At 41.5% G+C, this 15,174-nt stretch overlaps 1 protein-coding gene across 2 annotated transcripts in view; it reads left to right on the top strand.

Annotated features, from left to right (window-relative positions):
• The window catches only part of LOC117916866 (DNA-directed RNA polymerase III subunit 1), a 69,668-nt gene that overhangs the window by 43,863 nt on the left and 10,631 nt on the right, over nucleotides 1–15,174 (top strand). For both annotated transcript variants that reach the window (XM_034833066.1, XM_034833067.1), the window contains 2 exons: nucleotides 6,482–6,685; nucleotides 6,780–7,049. In XM_034833066.1, coding sequence (XP_034688957.1) covers nucleotides 6,482–6,685; nucleotides 6,780–7,049 — 474 coding nt within the window. The remainder of the gene's footprint in view (nucleotides 1–6,481; nucleotides 6,686–6,779; nucleotides 7,050–15,174) is intronic.

Genomic DNA, 15,174 nt, shown 5'->3' on the forward strand with positions numbered 1-15,174 from the left:
TTTGATTGATAATTCCACTCCTATGAAATTCAGCGAACACTCTCACCAAATCCTCCTTAATCACATCCCAACACTCTTGGAATACGGCAATAGTAAAGCCATCTGGCCCCGGAGCCTTGTCCCTATCCAACTGAAAAATGGCCTTATAAATCTCTTCTTCAGTGAAAGGGGAGTTTAACCTTAGCGCACTCTCATTCGAAATAGGGGACCAATCTAATCCTTCAACACCCCAAGACTCTCCTGTAGGATTTGTGTAAAGCTTTTCAAAGTACTGTAAGATCTCCTCTGTGATACTCTCGGCGTTCTTCAGCACTAAGCCCCTCTCATCCTCCAACTCCTTGATGTATTTCCTATTCCGCCTGCCATTAGCCACTTTATGATAAAACTTAGAATTGCACTCCCCTTCCTTGACCCATTTCACTTTGGCTTTTTGTCTCCAATGAATTTCCTCCCTCAATATTAATTCCTCTAACTCCCCTTTTCTTGAGGCTCTTTGACTTAACAAATCAGGATTGAGACCCCCTTCCTGCTCAATGGCATCAAAGTTAGCTAAATCATTGAGAATACTTTTTTTCTTTTCTTTAAGCTCTCCAAAAGAAAACTTATTCCACTCCTTCAATTTAGCTTTAACATATTGAAGTCTCCTCATGAACTTATGACCTTCCCATCCGTTTCCTTGAAACCCACTCCACCAATCTTTAAAGTTCTCCTTGAATTTAGAGTGTTGTAACCACATATTCTCAAACCTAAAAGGTGTTGGCCCCCACATAAACGGGTTGGTATCCATAACAATTGGCCAGTGATCCGATGTCCTTCTGATTAAGGCTTCTTGAAGGCCTTGGGGGAAGAGCATCCCCCACTCATTTGAGTAGAGAAAACGGTCCAATCTCTTACACACGGGAGACTCTTGCATATTCGACCAAGTGAATGAAGCATTCCGAAGAGGCGGGTTAAGCAACTCACATTCTCTAATAAAACTATCAAAGTCCCTCATGCTTGGAGTTAGGCTAGAACCCCCCATTTTTTCTGAGCTTCTCCTAATGACATTAAAATCACCGCCCACACACCATAGCGGGTAAGTTAATCCATATATGTCAAAAAGTTCCACCCAAAAATCCTTCCTAAGTGAGGGACTATTTGGACCATAAACAGCAGAAATCCAAAGAGGTCCACATTCGTCCAAAGAGAACTTGACTGAGACCGAGAAAGATCCTATTACCACCTCCTCTCTACACAGCTTTTTTGAATCCCAGATGATCAAAATCCCACCTGATGCCCCAGACGCCGGAAGAGCGACCCAATCCTTATTTCTGATCGTCCAGACACTTCCCACAAACTTTCTATCACACTTCTCCTTCTTTGTTTCCTGAATCATCACAACATCCGGATTCTCTGACCTAAGAAAATCTTTAACCATCCTACGCTTATTCCTTGAACCCAAACCCCTCACGTTCCAGCTAATGATTTTCATGGGAAAACACGAAGACCCTAACCTTCCGAGCCAAAACCAACAAGTCTCAATAACCTATGGGGCCTCTATTCTTCCTCCTAGAATATACCTTAATGTCAAGAGAGCATAATACCTCTCGCACTTTGGCCATTTTCCCGGGGACAGGCCATCAATAAGGAAATCCGAATCCTCCTTATGCGACCTGACAATAGATTCCTTAGGGGTACAGCACTCGGTCATCTGGTTAGATAAAGCACATTGGTTCTCCACCTCAACACGGTCAGGGATGTCACCAGGTTTTAAACAGTCAACACCACCTTTTCATAAAAAAAATTTGAGATGCCTTGATTTTCCGTAGGAGACTGAGGAAGAGGGACTGAATTGGGAAGAAGAGGACCAGAGGGATTCATCAAGGAGAATCCGGACTACAGAAAGGAAGAGAAGGAGACTCGGGTGGCTGAGAAGAAGAGGGCTGACATACCTCCAGGATTTTGGCTCCCGGAATTTCACAAGTCCCCTCAAAGATTGGTCCTTTACCTCTGGTTATTGACTTAGAAGGTGAAACCATGTCTGAATAGCCACGAGGATCAAACCCCACTCGTCCCATTAGCCCTCGGTTGACTTCCACACAGCTCGCCGAGGTGTCCTCCTTCGAAATATTGCCAGTCAGAGGACATCTGGAGAGAGGATTCACTATGATTCCTCGCTCCATCTGAAAACCCATCCCAAACTCCTCTTCCATGATGCGGTCTTCACTTGACGACGACGATCCCCGTATGAGAATAGGCTCACTGCGACACTGATCTCCCTGTCGTCGATCGGCGCTTGGAGGGAAGAGGTTAGACCACGTCTTCTTTGAGATTGCCGACTCTTCCTCCTGCGTAGCATCTCTCGTGTGAACCGCGGGGGCTTTCCCCTTCCTCGCTTCGATCTCTTCCCTTCGCGACGAGACTTCCATACCAGAGGACTTCATTCCTCCTAAGATTTGGCCCAACCCCGACGGGCCTTTACACTTACAGCCCACGGTGTTGTCTGACGATGGCCTAGGGTTGGGAAGGGACTGGGCCTTTAGCTCAACGGCCCGACCTTTTTCTCCAAAGAAAGCCTCGGCGCCGGCCCTTGCATCATCTGGACTGAACTTCGCGATCGCCCTTGTAGGAGAAGCATCTCGCTAGGGAGAAAGGGACGACGTCGATGCAGACTGGTGGGCTTGAGGATCTTCTGGGCCATCTTGAAGCCCGCTATGCCTCATCCCACTTTGGGCCCTAACCTTGTGGGCTTTAGAGGAGGACTCATTCTCAGGCCTAATAAAATCAGCTGGACCCGATCTGCTCCATCCTCCTCCTATCTCCCCTTTCTCTGCCAAACGCATCCTTGATTGCCGATGACGTGCCCGGGGAAGACTCCTCTTTCTGTAGCACTCGATGTCCCTAACATTGCCTCGTAGCCCTTCTGCAACTTTTGGCAACTGAGAGACGCAACCACCCACTCTCACCCACTCGTTCCTGCTACGGTTGATTTCAGACGTGACAGCGTCGGCATCGTCGTCTTCTCCGATGACTGAAACTGCTACTGTATAGGACCATTCTCCATCTTCCACCTCAAGCAACGCTGGTAACACGACGTTTGGAAGCATCTCCACCCACAGCTTCACCCTCGTCAAGTCCACCAACTTCAAAGTTTCCTTTGCCACCTTCGTTACTCTCCCCCATTGCTTCAAAATGAACTTCAACTGGATTTCATCCCACAAATGGAAAGGGAGACCTTTCAGAACTAGCCAGCCCCTCCTGAACTTTCCTTGAACCACCATATTTTCCTTAGGCGACCATTTCCTTAGCAGAATCGTCCTTCCTTTCACTAAAAGTCTTCCCTGATCGTGAACCCTTTCCGCTCTCCTTGTTGAACTCACAAAGAAACATCCTTTAAAAGCAGAAATGGGGTTAATGGACACCATTCCTTTCATCCCCATCATCCTCACAATGGCTCTTCCTTCGTGAGTCCAGTCTTGGACTTTTTCTTGGCTTTCACATATTACAGCTCTGGCCCATTTTCCAGCTGACCACGTACCTCCAGTCCTCAAACCAGCCTCTGCCACCACTTCTGCATATGACCGTCCTCCTCTGAAAGTGTCCCCATTCATCCGAATATCACCATTCTTCTCCTTCGAAGTTCCTCCGTCTCGTTCAGAATACTCTTGCATTGATAGAATTGTCTTCCTAAGATCTTCCCATCCTTTCCCTTTGACGCCCTCGGGGACGACAAGAAAAAGAGGTTTCCTTTTTGTAACAAATTCTGTAATTTTCATGAACCGCCCTCTGTTATTGAAGCATATCTCCATCAAGAGGGTCTTAGTCTTGCCCCTGATCTTTCTTACAAAACCCCTAGAAGCCTCCACCTCCACAGCTTTCTTCAAATGCTCCATCAGCCAATCCAACTCCTCCATGTCAAATCCTATTGAAACTACGAAACCTCGGCTCCTCTCTGTTACCGATACCCAAGTTCCACCATTCGAACCTTCAAACTCTACCTGAAAAGATTTTTTCTCCACAATAATCCTTTCAGCTTTGCACTTCATTCTCCTTGTCTCAAGCTCGACACTTTTGGATAGATCTCTATAAAGCTAATTTAATTTTAATGAGGCCATTGCAGAAGAAGTCAGACAGGAAGCTTACACTATTTCTTGATCGTGAATAGCATGAAAAACTCTCCATGGAGACATTTTTGATAAAATCCCAGGATGCAGAGGTCAAGCTTCCTTGTAAGACCCTTTTGTGAGTACTTATTCTAGATATGTTATCCACATTAAGTGTTTGAACCTTCTTTTGGTGCTCCTTTTTAAGCCATGTTCATTGTGGGAACTCATGGAGGAAAGGATTAAAAGAAGGCTTGCTTCCTAGAAAAGGCAATGCATGTCTAAAGGAGAACCTTTACACTTATTGAAAGAATCCTTTCTAGTTTATTGATTTGTTCATGTGTTCTTGGTGATTCCTAGAGCAGTGGGGTTTCTGTTGGAGAAGATTAAGATGCACTTTCTTTGGGGCTGGTTGGACAGAAATTAATGCTCAAAGGTGCTCAAAGGAAGTTTGTGTGTGTGTGGAAAGCTATTAGAAAGGAAAAGATTGGGAGCATGTCTAGCTTAGAATCAACATTTTAGTAGGGCACAGTCTTAAGACCAAGTTTATGTTTTATTACAAAAGATGGTGGGGGGTCTTCCCTTAAGAATGGCTTCCATTTTATGTTTAGACTTTCTTCCCTTAAATGTGATCGCACGGAATTGGAGGGCATTGGCAAGCCCATTGGAATCTTTTATGCTCATTCCATGATTTGGAGCTTGTGTTGGTTGGCTTTTTCTTTCAGCTCATTCATTCAATGGTAGTACTTGTTGCCAGAGAGGATGGAGAACAACGGCTTTGTTTGAAGTCCTTATACTTGTCCTTATTATCTATTCCAGTTTGCTAAGGATGTGAGGAGCTCAAGAGCGCCTCTTCAATTGTATTCTTTGCATTGTAGGTTCTTTGGGAGAAGATCCTGACTTGTGGTCAACTCCTGGCAAAAGGTTGTTCTTTGGTAATGGTGGCTGCCTATGGAATGCTATGGAGGAGTCGGAAAATCATATTCTTACCCATTATATGATTTGGCTCCTAGTTGTGGAAAATTTTGCTCACCTTAGCTCTTTCATGAGTTTTCCCTTGGTCAATCAGAAAATTGTTGGGGTGGCATGGATGCTTTGTGGGTAAGAGGTGTAAGAAGGTGCAAATGTTGGCTTCTATTGGCTTATTTTGGCATATTTGGAGAGAGTGCAATAACAAAATCTTTTAGGAAATAGAACGGTGGATTAGAAGTTGGAAAAGTTTTTCGTCAAATCTTTTATTTATTTATTTATTTTTGCGGTCAAGGGTTCCCTTAGTTTTTCTCCTTTTGTTTGATTTTATTGATAGCTTGGTAGGAGTTAAGGAGGTGCCTGGATTTCTTCTTGCTCTTCTTTATTTATTTATTGGAAACAAACATGTTCATTTATTGTATGGTAAACACAAAGGAAGGACGAATAATCCTTCCAAGATGTATAATTGCTGATCCAAAAGTAAATATGTATGCTGGTCCACAAAAATTAAGACTATATGCATAGACAAATGGCAGAAAAAGCAATTTATAAACTCTGTGGACATTTAATGATACTATCTTTTTCACCTTGTGTTGCTCTTATACATATCTTGCTTTTTAGCTTTGTGCTCCTTTCTTTTGTTAGCCACTTCTTTAATGATGTTATCTTACTTGCCTAATAAAAAGAAATAGTAAATTGTATGAGTTAATAAAATTTTTATACGGCATCGATACAAAAGTGCTTCCTTAGTGCATGTTGAAGTGTTAGATTTGAAAATCTCAGAAGCCACTAGAGGTATTATTGTAATCTTGGTTAACATTTAAATAAATGAGAACGTATGGGAATTTAGTTGGATGATCTAAATCTTTCTGTACCTTCTTTTTCTCCATTCTTCCTCTTCTTAGTATCAACTCCAATCTCAAAAGTTTTTACTTTAATCGAAAAAATAATGGAAAATTTATTTTGTTTAAAGACTGGTAACAGGAGACCAGAAAAATCATCTATATTTGAAGGCTTGTTCAACCTCGTGCCACATTGTCTCCCAAGCAAAGGAAAAATGTTTTATCCTCCTCTTTCATGAACTTGGAATGATGGCAAAAAAACATTATTGCTTTCACCAGGTCATACTCTGAAGGTTCCAATGTTTTTACTTGTGAAGCTTTATTCAGTTTCTTAATTCTCACATTGAGATTGAATTTCTCAACTGCTGAAATAACTGATAGTACTTTTTAATGTTCTGATCTTTTTTTACTTTTTTTTTCACTGGCATTCTCTGCATAAAGTATAAAAGCAAAATATCTACATAGTAGTTTCTGTATATACATCGTTTGCTACATCATGATAACATCTAGTCCCTTTGTTAATCATTAAGGTTTAGTAGCACTTAACCCTTGAATCATATGCTTATTTGATTATTGTCATTACTGTAGGTAAAAACAGCTGACACCGGGTACATGTCTCGTAGATTAATGAAAGCATTAGAGGACCTGTCCATTCAGTATGATGAAACAGTACGAAATGCCAATGGAAGCATAGTTCAATTTCTTTATGGAGATGATGGTATGGATCCAGCAAGGATGGAAGGAAAAGATGGCTTTCCTTTGAATTTTAATAGATTGTTTTTGAAAGTGAAGGTCTGAACCTGGTGCCTTCAGTAGTTTGTTTTTTTGGCACACAAGTTTTTGCGAAGTTGAACAATACATTTAGTTGAATATTGTCCTTGTACAGGCTACATGTCCCGCTGGAGAAAATGCAAGTTTGTCTGCTTTGCAAATTGAGGAGACTGTGAAAAGGCTCAAAGAACATAATACATCTGCTGAGGGTTGTTCTGATGCCTTCAAGACCAATCTATCAGGTTTCCTTGAGGAATGTAAAGAAAGATTTAAAAACACGAGGGAGGCACTTGGATTACATGGAGAGCATGTTGGGGAAGAAAATTTAGATATCCAAGAAAAATTTGCCAAAAATATATCTGGTATTACTTCCAAACAGTTGCAGGTATTCAATGATATTTCCTAATGACACATTTTCTCTATCCTTTTCCCTCATTTGTTGATGCTTTAATGGTCTTTTTATCCAAGTACACTAACAATTTGCAATCTTCTTCTTCTAAATTCTTTGTCTTCTATAATGTATTTTAGTTTTGAACATGATGGAAGATTGTGATCATTTTGTTGCATTCATTATTTTAAAAAATTTGCAATTTTCTTTTTCTAAATTCTGTCTTCTATCACGTATTTTAGTTTTGAACATGATGGAAGATTGTGATTATTTTGTTATATTCGCTATTTACATAACTTTAAGGTACAACATAGAAGTATCCCTAAAGTAATTTTGTTTTTCTTTTATGTACCTGGGGCATTATAACCAGAAACCTGAGGGATCTCCTGTCAACCAAGATGGAAAATCTAACAGTAAGATGAATTTGATCCAAGCAATCCCACCTTTGCTCAGAGTCCATCCTCTCTGTTCAAAGAGACAAGAAATTCCTTTGAACATTTTCATAAGCTTTTTCTATTTCCAACTTACACACCACATCTGATCTAAAGCCCTGAAACCTGGAATCAATAGCTTTTCACGATGACAATAATATCTTGGATTCTTTTAAACCCATTGAAAATTCCAAAACCTTTCAGCCAAATCACCTTAATCTATTAGGAATAATCTTGGCAAGAGCTTGTATGAATTCCCTGCCAAACAGATGGGTGTCCCAGTTAGTATCCTCTCCTTTACCCCTTTTTAGGGACCCACACGAAAAATTGTACTTAAGTTTTTGCCAATAGGAGCCAGATTCTTGGAGCCTCTTTCGACTGTAGCATGTGAACACTGACCACTCACATCTACAAGTTAAACTAGCAGGCTCCATTAGGTAGATAGGTAGCAAAAATCATGTGGAATTGATGATGTCTATTAATTATTTTGAATTATATTTTTAGAACAAATGATTTATTAAATTATAGAAAGAAATGCAGGATACAGGAAGGACAAGCTATCCTTCAAGACAAGAAAAAAGAAATTTTACAAGCAAGGTATCAAAGCATCACAGAGAATCTTAGGGTAGTTTCAGTGATGGCTTTGCAAAGGGGAAGTTGCTGGTTTGGAGTCGAGTCGAAATCTTTTGAGATTTTGATGGAGCAAGTCAAAGGAAGATGGTGGGTAAGGTAGTGAAGAGTGGGCGGGGTTTTCCTCTTAGAGTAGGTTTGGTGAGAGGGGGCTAGCTCAGTTGCAGGAAGGGGTTGAGGCCTGTTGTGTAGGACAGTCTGGAAATTCCTTCTTCATGGGTTGAAATGAAGGTGGTAGGGGCTACAAGCTGGGTCTTCGTAGCAACAAGGGAGGGAGATTCCTATTGTGCTCTGTGTTGTCTTTGGAGTAAAAAGGTTTCTCCTTAGTATTTCTTGAAGGAAGCGATGGTCTGGGGGGGTGGAAGACCCTTGCCTCTAAACTGAGGGAAATTGGTGTTGTCTTGGAGTTCAAGAAGGCACGGTCATCCAAGGAGCATGCCCGTCTTTTGGTGGATGGTAGTGGAAGAGAAGCTCCCCCAAGGGTAAGTCCTTTGCAAAAGTGGTGAGTAGAGGAAAAAAAAGTGATAGGGAAGTCGGTCTAGGTTCAGGGTGAGTCGAAGGAGGGTGTTCAGAAATTCAAAGCTCCTCAAAAAGTGCTTGGTGGGGAGATGGGGGGGACAGTCCAGTCCAGATAAGGGATTTGGGTTCTCTCAAAGATTGGGTTAGATACTCGTGGAAGGTGAGAGAGGTTATCTTCATCTCTCCTTGTTAGGGGACTTTCTAATATGTTTTTGAGTTTGATAATGTTTCTAAAGCAAAAAGGGTTTGGCTTTTGGGTAATTGTTGTTTTGAGGGGAAAGAGGTGCAATTGGATTGGTGGAAGCTTGATGTAGGTTGTCTCAGGGTTGAGCATTGTGTAAGAGTGCTAGGGTTACCTTTGCATTTATGGGGAGAAGAATTTTTCAAGAAGTTTAGCGATGTTTGCAGAGGTTTTTTAACTGTTGATGAGGAGATGAGAGATAGGCAGATGCTGTAGTGGACGAGGATTCTTGTGAAATCCAACAGGAAAGAGGATTCTTGTGAGGAATTGGCAGACCACATTTTGATTCATTGTGGTAAGACAAGGGAGCTATGGACTTTGTTGCTATCATCTTTTGGACTGGTGTGGGTGTTTCCGGCTTTAGTGAGAAATCTGCTTTTGAAATGGAAAATTATGAGGCTAGGGAAGAAGAGGAAAACAGTTTGGAGATTGACGCCTATTTGTCTTTTTTAGTATATTTGGGGAGAGCGAAACCGAAGAACATTCCAAGAGGAAGAGTTGTTAGACCAATGTTTGAGGAACCTCCTTTTCCATTCTCTTCTAGAGTGGTCTCAATAGTTTTTGGATTTAGATTCTCCATTCTTCTGAATTTTATGGGTGATTGGCATGGTGTCTAGCTTTTATCTCTCTAGGTTTTTTCTTTCTTTTTGTAGCCTTGTTTTGGTTCAAAAAAGAAAGGTTGCATGTAGTGGTTGGGGTAGAAGTCTTTGAAATCCAGCTATGGTGGGACTTTGCACCTTGGTTTTTGTTGAAATTCAGCATTCAAAGTTAGGGTTTTAATTTAGGAAAGTATTTTAGGAATAAAAAAGGAGAGATCATTTAGGATATTTCCTTAGGATTCAGTTTCCTATTTTTTAGGAGAGAATCAAGCTAGATAGATATCTTCTTATTCAGTCATTTGTGTATATATATGTGTATGGTGTGTACCGAATAAAAACAAAAGAGTTCAGAAATTCTTCATGGTATCAGAGCCAGTTTTCTAAAACCCTAATCTCTTCTGGCCACCTCTTATTCAGGCTATCATTCATTCTAGCTAAACCTCTCTGGCCATCTCTCATTCCGGCCATCAGTCCCTGTTCTCAGGCCGGTATCTCTAGTTTTCTTCTCTTCCCTATTTCCAGCAACCATATTTGGCTGTCTCTCAGGCCGGTATCTCTGGTTTTCTCCTCTTCCCTATTTCCAGCAACCATATTCGGCTGTCTTCCTCATCTCCATGACAAAATACGGAATGGCATCATCACAAGTATCCAATGTCACGGCACCAGAATCAGGAGGCAGTTTTGAAATTCCAAACCTTGGTGGCAGTGATTCCTCTCCTATTCTCATCACAGGACACAAATTAAATGGCCATAACTATTTACAGTGGTCACAATCTGTGTTGCTGTTCATTTGCGGTAAAGGAAAGGATGAGTACCTCACTGGAGAAGCAGCCATGCCAGAAACTACAAAACCGGGTTTCAGGAAGTGGAAGATTGAAAACAGCATGATCATGTCATGGCTTATCAATTCCATGAACAATGACATAGGTGAAAATTTCTTGTTGTTTGGGACTGCAAAGGACATATGGGATGCAGCCAAAGAAACTTACTCCAGTTCTGAAAATGCTTCAGAACTTTTTCAGGTTGAATCAGCCCTACATGACTTCCGCCAAGGAGAGCAGTCAGTTACTCGGTATTACAACACACTCACAAGGTATTGGCAGCAACTTGACTTATTCGAGACTCACTCATGGAAATGTTCGGATGATGCAGCAACATACAGGCGGATTGTGGAACATAAGAGACTGTTCAAGTTTTTCCTAGGACTAAACAGGGAATTGGATGATGTTAGAGGCCGAATCATGGGCATTAAACCCCTGCCAAGTCTCAGGGAGGCTTTTTCAGAGGTTAGGTATGAAGAAAGTAGAAAGAAAGTGATGATGGGATCCAAAGAGCAACCTGCCCCAACATTGGATGCCTCTGCCCTTGCTGCTCGGTCATTTAATAGTAGTGGTGGAGATCGTCAGAAACGGGATAGGCCTTGGTGTGATTATTGTAAGAAACTAGGTCATTATAAGGAGGCTTGCTGGAAGCTTCATGGCAAACCGGCTGATTGGAAACCAAAGCCACGGTTTGACAGAGATGGCAGAGCACACATGGCTGCCAACTCTGAGAGCACATTTGTTCCCGAGCCGAGTTCATTCAACAAAGAGCAGATGGAGATGTTACAGAAACTATTAAGCCAAGTTGGCAGTGGTAGTACTACCGGGACAGCCTTCACTGCTAATCGAGGAGGAATGAAGCCGTGGATAGTGGACACAGGTGCTTCTAATCACATGATAGGAGATGTTGCCATTCTTCAAAATTACAAGCCAAGTAATGGTCATTCATCCGTCCATATTGCTGATGGTTCAAAGTCAAAAATTGTCAGGACAAGTTCCATAAAACTTACTAAAGAATTGTATCTTGACTCTGTCCTCCATGTTCCAAACTTGGATTGTAATCTTTTGTCCATTAGCAAATTGGCCCGTGATCTCCAATGTGTTACTAAATTTTATCCACACGTGTGTTTTTCAGGACTTGAAATCGGGGAAGATGATTGGCAGTGCTGAACTGTGTTCCGGGCTCTACCTCCTCCCATGTGGCCGATTCTCAAACCAAGTCTCTCAAGCAAGTTGCGTACAGTCTCAGAGTCTGTTAGAGTCTTTCAATTCTATGTCAAATTCTAAGGTCAATAAAGATAGTGAGATTATAATGTTACACTATCGCCTTGGTCATCCTAGCTTTGTTTACCTTGCAAAATTGTTTCCCAAATTATTTATCAATAAAAATCCAGCATTTTATCACTGTGAAATTTGTCAGTTTGCAAAGCATAATCGAACAGTATATCCTCAAATCCCATACAAACCTTCGACTGTTTTCTCTTTAGTACATAGTGATGTGTGGGGTCCCTCACGGATAAAAAATATTTCTGGCACTCGATGGTTTGTGACATTCGTTGATGATCATACACGGGTAACATGGGTTTTCCTTATGAAAGAAAAGTCAGAGGTCGAGCACATTTTTCAAACCTTCAATCTTATGGTTCAAAATCAATTCAATTCCAAAATTCAGGTCCTCAAGTCAGATAATGCAAAGGAATACTTTACTAGTAGTCTCAGTACCTATCTTCAAAATCACGGCATTATCCACATAAGTTCTTGCGTTGACACCCCACAACAAAATGGGGTGGCTGAACGCAAGAATAGACATCTCTTGGAGGTTGCCCGGTGCCTTATGTTTTCCTCTAATGTTCCAAACTATTTCTGGGGGGAAGCCATTCTCACGGCTACCTATTTGATTAATCGTATGCCATCCAGAGTGCTTACCTTTCAATCCCCACGTCAACTTCTCTTAAAAAAATTCCCTCACACCCATGCATCCTCTTCTGATTTACCACTCAAAGTATTTGGTTGCATGGCATTCGTTCATGTGTATCCTCAAAATCATAGCAAATTTGCTCCTCGAGCCAATAAGTGCATTTTCCTAGGGTATTCTCCAACCCAAAAAGGGTACAAATGTTATTCTCCAACCAACAAAATATTTTACACCACCATGGATGTCTCTTTCTTTGAACATGTCTTCTTCTATCCCAAATCTCATGTTCAAGGGGAGAGCATGAATGAACATTAAGTTTGGGAGTCTCTTCTCGAGGCTGTACCTTTTTCTCACTCAGAGTCACCAAATCCTTCCCAATCCACGCCCACTGAGTTGTCCACACCCATGCCGTCATCAGTCCGGCCAGCCCAACCCACAAATGTTCCTTCTCCCATGACCATCCAGTCTCCCACGCCTATTCAACCTATAGCCCCACAACTTGCTAATGAGAACTTACAAGTATACATCAGGAGGAGGAAAAGACAGGAATTAGAGCACAAATCAGAGCCAACATGTGGCCAATATATTGACTCCATTTCAAGTCTACCTGAAGAGAACATAGGTGAGGATAGGGCTGGAGAGGTGTCAATTCCCAACATTGATGATTCTACTTTGTCGATTGCATTGAGGAAGGGTGTTAGGAGATGTACAGATCATCCAATTGGGAATTATGTTACGTATGAAGGACTATCACCATCTTACAGAGCATTTGCTACTTCTCTTGATGATACTCAGGTTCCCAACACAATACAAGAGGCATTCAAAATTTCAGAATGGAAGAAGGCAGTACAAGATGAGATTGATGCACTTGAGAAGAATGGGACATGGACTATCACAAATTTGCCGGTTGGGAAGAGGCCCGTGGGGTGCAAGTGGATTTTCACCATAAAATACAAAGTAGATGGATCAGTCGAGAGATTCAAGGCTCGTTTGGTAGCTAGAAGGTTTACACAATCCTATGGGATAGGCTATCAGGAGACTTTTGCTCCTGTTGCAAAACTGAACACTATCAGGATTCTTCTCTCATTGGCTGTCAATCAAGATTGGTGCTTGCAACAACTGGACATAAAAAATGTGTTTCTAAATGGTGACCTAGAAGAGGAAGTCTACATGGAAATACCACCTGGTTTCGAAGGAAGTATGGCAAAGAATCAGGTTTGCAAACTCCAAAAATCCTTGTATGGCCTTAAACAATCTCCCCGAGCCTGGTTTGATAGATTCACAAAGGCAGTCTTGAAGCTGGGCTACAAACAAGGTCAGGCTGATCATACTCTATTTGTCAAGAAGTCTCATGCCGGGAAAATGGCCATAGTGATAGTCTATGTCGATAATATTATTCTATCTGGGAATGATATGGAGGAATTACAGAATTTGAAGAAGTATTTGTCAGAAGAGTTTGAAGTTAAAGACCTTGGAAATTTGAAATATTTCCTTGGTATGGAAGTGGCTAGATCAAGGAAGGGAATTGTAGTCTCTCAAAGAAAATACATAGTCGTAAGGAGAGCGATATGCTTGGATGCAAACCAATTGAAACTCTTATGGATAGTCAGAAGAAACTTGGTATTGAGAAAGAGAGTACACCGGTAGACAGGGGGAGATATCAGTGACTCGTCAGGCGCTTGATTCTCACACACTTGGCCAGATATTGGCTTTGCAGTGAGTGTTGTAAGTCAATTCATGCACAGTCCCACTGAGGAACACATGGAAGCGGTCTACAAGATTCTTAGATATTTAAAAATGACACCAGGGAAAGGTCTATTCTTCAGAAAGACAGAGAATCGTGACACTGAAGTATACTCAGATGCGGATTGAACAGGAAACATCATTGACAGGCGGTCCACTTCTGGATACCGTTCTTTTTTCTGGGGAAATCTTGTTAGCTGGAGGAGTAAGAAGCAATCAGTTGTAGCCAGAAGTAGTGCAGAAGTTGAGTACAGAGCTCTAGCACAGGGAATTTGTGAAGGGATTTGGATAAAAAGGGTTCTTAGTGAACTGGGACAAATGAGTTCATCTCCGATTCTAATGATGTGTGATAATCAGGCAGCTATAAGCATAGCAAAGAATCCCGTGCATCATGACAGGACCAAGCACGTTGAGATTGACAGACACTTCATCACAGAGAAGGTGACTAGTGAGACGGTTAAATTGAACTACGTTCCTACCAAGCACCAAACCACAGACATCCTCACCAAAGCTTTACCTAGGCCTAACTTCGAAGACTTAACTTGCAAGCTGGGATTATATGATATATATTCTCCAGCTTGAGGGGGAGTGTTGAAATTCGGCATTCAAAGTTAGGGTTTTAATTTAGGAAAGTATTTTAGGAATAAAAAAGGAGAGATCATTTAGGATATTTCCTTAGGATTCAATTTCCTATTTTTTAGGAGAGAATCAAGCTAGATAGATATTTTCTTATTCAGTCATTTGTGTATATATATGTGTATGGTGTGTACTGAATAAAAAAAAGAAGTTCAGAAATTCTTCAGTTTTTTACAGTGGTCTCCATGGGGAAGGGCAAAGCTCTAAAGGTTGGTGATGAGGGTGAGGATCTCTCACCCACAAGTGAGAAAGTGGAAAGTGAAAAAGAGAAGCGTATAGACGAGGGTTTACAAGCATCCTTTGATGAGCCTACCCTCCCTACACACTTAACGATGGAAACTGCATTTGCTGGACATGGCGGTTGCTATGTATTGGGTACGGTGGGAAAGGTGCCATCAAAAAGCCTTGATATGGCTATTGGGACAATGGGCCTTTTATCTGAAGTTAAAAAAAGGGGCCCATGTGATGAGTATGGCCCTATACCAGCCTAGGTTCTCAAACTTAAAGGAGGCCTAAGTATGATAGGTTATCATCCTAAATGGTTTGCAAAAGGTTTTCCATTAGGCTAGCCTAAAGATATTAAGTTA

The sequence above is a fragment of the Vitis riparia genome, chromosome 6 (genome assembly GCF_004353265.1).
Source record: "Vitis riparia cultivar Riparia Gloire de Montpellier isolate 1030 chromosome 6, EGFV_Vit.rip_1.0, whole genome shotgun sequence".
Taxonomy (NCBI): Eukaryota; Viridiplantae; Streptophyta; class Magnoliopsida; order Vitales; family Vitaceae; genus Vitis; species Vitis riparia.